Here is a 4,084-nt window from a genome sequence, read left to right on the forward strand (position 1 = left end):
AAAAATCTTCAAGTCTGGATGAAATTGGAGGTAGTTTGAGGATTAAATTTTTTATGCTTTTTAAGCTCAAAAAAGTGGGCTCGTATTATACACAAATAAATACGGTAATAAGTCTGAGTTTCTAACCATTCTGACATCAGTAATTAATATGATGTCTTAAAGTGACAGGACACTGACAGGTGCTGTGTTACCTGCCTGCAGGGTGAGAGCCCTCTTCATACTGCRTGTCGCTGTGGCCTGGCCAGCCTGACAGCAGAGCTTCTCCAGCAGGGGGCCAACCCCAACCTTCAGACTCAGAAGGCTCTGCCAGATGACGTCCACGGTGTGGCTCTGCAGACTCCGCTCCACATGGCCATCGCTCACAACCACCCTGATGTTGTTTCTGTTATCTTGGAGCAAAAAGGTCTGCAAAGGTTTTGACAGCTTTAAAAATCAGTTACACACTCACAAGAACAAAGGCTCAGGTTTGAGACTTGAACTGCAGATGAATAATGTTACTGGACCAAAWACTGACCTGTATTTGGTCCAGAACCAGGAAATCAAATAGCTCTCATACACAACCTTCTGACCGAACCTTCACACTTGTATTAAATAATTTTTGTTTTACCTGACTTTGTGTTGTATTAAATGTAATTGAATGTCCTAAAATRTATCTACATATTTTGTTTCTTATTGTCTTGCAGCCAATGCACTTCATGCCATCAACAATTTGCAGATCATTCCAGACTTCAGTCTGAAAGACTCGATGGACCAGACGGTCCTGGGTTTGGCCCTGTGGACAGGTATTTAACAAAACGGACAGATGTAGTTCAACACTTTTCTCTTTCTGCAATGTCAAGATGTATTTTTCAACTACAACCTGCCAGGTATGCACACCATAGCAGCTCAGCTACTGGGATCAGGAGCGTCTATCAATGACACTATGTCCAACGGACAGACCCTTCTGCACATGGCCATCCAAAGACAGGACAGCAAGAGTGCACTTTTTCTGCTCGAACACCAGGCAGACATCAATGTCAGGTAACTTTATTGTCACTGCACGTCACAAGTACAAAGCAATGAAACGCAGTTTGCATCCATCCAGAGTGCTTGGCAAGAAATATAAATATATACATTACAAATGTGCAGTAAATTGTGTGAATATGCTATAATATCRGGAATCTATTCAAGTTATAAAGTATTACATTTATTTAGTTTCTTTTAGTTATTTACATTTTAATAAACTAAAATAAGCATTTCAGTGTGACACATTTAATCATGTAGCTCCATGCAAAAATAAAATTCCTATTCTTGTGATGGGTTCATGTCAGAACATCACAAAGTTCTCTGTAGTCTTGTATTGTAGATGAGCCTAGCTGTGAAGTTCAGACCACAGGTCTGATGCCTCTTGGAGACTATTAAAGGTCCACCAGTCAGAAAAAACGCTCTACTTTAGGCAAAAATAATAATATTTCCTCCCAGTATGACCTGTGCAAACCTTGTGTTTCGCCGTTCACACAGCACTTAAGCCGGGTTCCCACCAGACAYGTTTGGAGCATCCAAAATGCTCCTGCCGCATGCGTTTGGCTGCTTGTCAACAGCTGTCCGTTCACACCGAACGTGTCTGCAAATGCGCAATGGGAGGAGCGTCTATTCTTTTTCCGGTCGGTTGACGTTTGAAATAAAGACAAAATAAATAAAATAGCTTTGCTTTATTTACTAAAGAACAAGCAGATAATTTAGAGACGCTCTGACGGACTTTTTTTTTTAGACTGGGACCAGACTGTCTTTAATGACGAGTGAAATAAAGACAAAATAAATAAAATAGCTTTGCTTTATTTACTAAAGAGCAAGCGAACGTTGCGCATAGCAGATAATTACTTCACCAGATAATTTAGAGGCGCTCTGACGGACTTTATTTTATTTTTTATTTTTTTAGACCGGGACCAGACTGTCTTTAATGACGAGTGAAATAAAGACAAAATAAATAAAATGGCTTTGCTTTATTTACTAAAGAGCAAGCGAACGTTGCGCATAGCAGATAATTACTTCACCAGATAATTTAGAGGCGCTCTGACGGACTTTATTTTATTTTTTATTTTTTTAGACCGGGACCAGACTGTCTTTAATGACGAGTGAAATAAAGAYAAAATAAATAAAAATAGCTTTGCTTTATTTACTAAAGAACAAGCAGATAATTTAGAGGCGGTTTAGTTTCGCCACTCCAGGAGCTGAGGGAACCAAAGTTCAATTTGTTGAACTTTAGCTGCATGTGTGGAAAATGCTCTGCTGCGTGTTGCGCGCTGCTCTGAACTGCCAAAACACGCCACAACACGCTGCGCTGCTTGTGGATGCACGGCCACCATAGACTTTGCATGTAAACTGGCTGCTTTGGCTGCTCCAAACACGTTTTGTGTGTACCCGGCTTCAATTATCTCACTACACAGCTAACAGCTAACATGTACAAATCAATCTATACAGACTAATCAGTTCTTCAAATCACATTCATGCACTGGTGGGACACATCAGAGGWAGTGAGGGTTCTGTGACTTGCCCAGGGACACTTTGACAAATGACTGCATATCAGGGAATTGAACCGCCAACTCTGGTTAGAGGATAACTCCCTTAAGCACTCAGCCACAGCTGGCCCTCATCTCTATCAGTGTGTGAATAAAAGGGTGAATGTCTGTAGTGCAAAGTGATTTAAAGTCTGTAGGGACTTGGTAAAGKGCTAGACAAGTTCATTTACTATTTACAGTGAGCTCACACCAGAGTGCCTACTCAGACTCTGGTACCAAAAACAAAGTATAGTAGCACCCATAAACCAGGTCCTGCTGACAACAGGTAGTGAAGAAATGGACATTTGGTGTATATATTTAGTTTAGACCATCCTTAGATCATAGTTTATGGTCTAAGGATGAAAATCCATAAATATAAATTCATACARTGGATGTTATGAATCAGTAAGCAAATATTTGTCTGTGATTCGTGTAGTGTTTTTGTTTTATTTATTTATCTTTTTTGTACTACTAGAACCCAGGAAGGACAAACAGCACTACAGTTGGCCATAAGTAACCAGCTGCCACTGGTGGTAGATGCCATTTGCACACGAGGGGCTGATATGTCAGTGATGGATGACAAAGGGGACCCTCCACTGTGGCTGGCCCTTGAGAATGGTCTGGAAGATATTGCATCAACATTGGTAAGAGAAAAACCACTGTGAGAAACTCCAATCATCTTCAAACTTATGCTTCTGTATTAAAGTTAAACTTTTTTTATTCAGTCTTTGCTTTGGATATGATTTTAAAATCGTTTATGTTAACTAACAATACCAACATTTTTACAAGTGCTCACAGACAATACCAGTGTTGATACCAGTATTCCTCTGAATGTGTTACAGTTTATATTTCAAGTGAAAAGTTAGTCACTTCCATGTTTAAGAAACCTGTACAAGTAAAATGAAAATCTTATTTGTTGTCTTTTATTTTTTATGCTGTATATTTGATTTTATCCAGTCAGAGCTCTTAAAGGGCTGTAGGCCTATAAGGAAGGAGATCCACCTTCCTAATAAAAGAAATGTATTTTTAAAATCAACAGTTTTTGTTACTCTGTATCCACAAGTACCCACTTCACTACATGCAACTGGATTAAAGTTTTAAATGGATGCAACGTCTGTTCATCATATCAGATATATTGGAATGTTAGTTCACTAAATAAATTTATTAATCTTACACAAAACTAGAAAAGAATTATTGCCAAATAATTTACAGGATGTTTTTGTATTAAGATTCACTGATGAGCATAAAAGGATTTTTTTATTTATTAAAGCTGGAGTGCTCTTCAAATAGACTTCACAATAAATAGTTTTTCTAAGATTATAACCATGACCTGTACGTCTCCAGGACTGTGAGGGGAGCAGGTGGGATCAAAGCTGACCCTTCTCACCCTGCAGCCTGTTCACCCCACTCCCCTCAGGCAGAAGGTTACGGTCCATTCGGACCAGAACATCCCTCCTGTAAGAGTGAGGTTAAAGTGAATTAAGCTTCTCCCACATCTCTCATACACAAGGTTATGAGGAAACTTTTACCAAGGTATTTCTCATTAC

The 4,084-nt window shown here is 39.2% G+C and overlaps 1 protein-coding gene across 1 annotated transcript in view; it reads left to right on the forward strand.

Annotated features, from left to right (window-relative positions):
* Positions 1-4,084, forward strand: part of ankfy1 (ankyrin repeat and FYVE domain containing 1) — a gene marked incomplete in the record, with an annotated part of 29,984 nt that overhangs the window by 14,941 nt on the left and 10,959 nt on the right. The window contains 4 exon segments of the mRNA XM_014033719.1: positions 202-403; positions 684-782; positions 867-1,020; positions 3,013-3,181. Of these exon segments, the coding sequence (XP_013889173.1) occupies positions 202-403; positions 684-782; positions 867-1,020; positions 3,013-3,181 (624 nt within the window).

The sequence above is a fragment of the Austrofundulus limnaeus genome, unplaced genomic scaffold (genome assembly GCF_001266775.1).
Source record: "Austrofundulus limnaeus strain Quisiro unplaced genomic scaffold, Austrofundulus_limnaeus-1.0 Scaffold1815, whole genome shotgun sequence".
In the NCBI taxonomy this organism is placed as follows: Eukaryota; Metazoa; Chordata; class Actinopteri; order Cyprinodontiformes; family Rivulidae; genus Austrofundulus; species Austrofundulus limnaeus.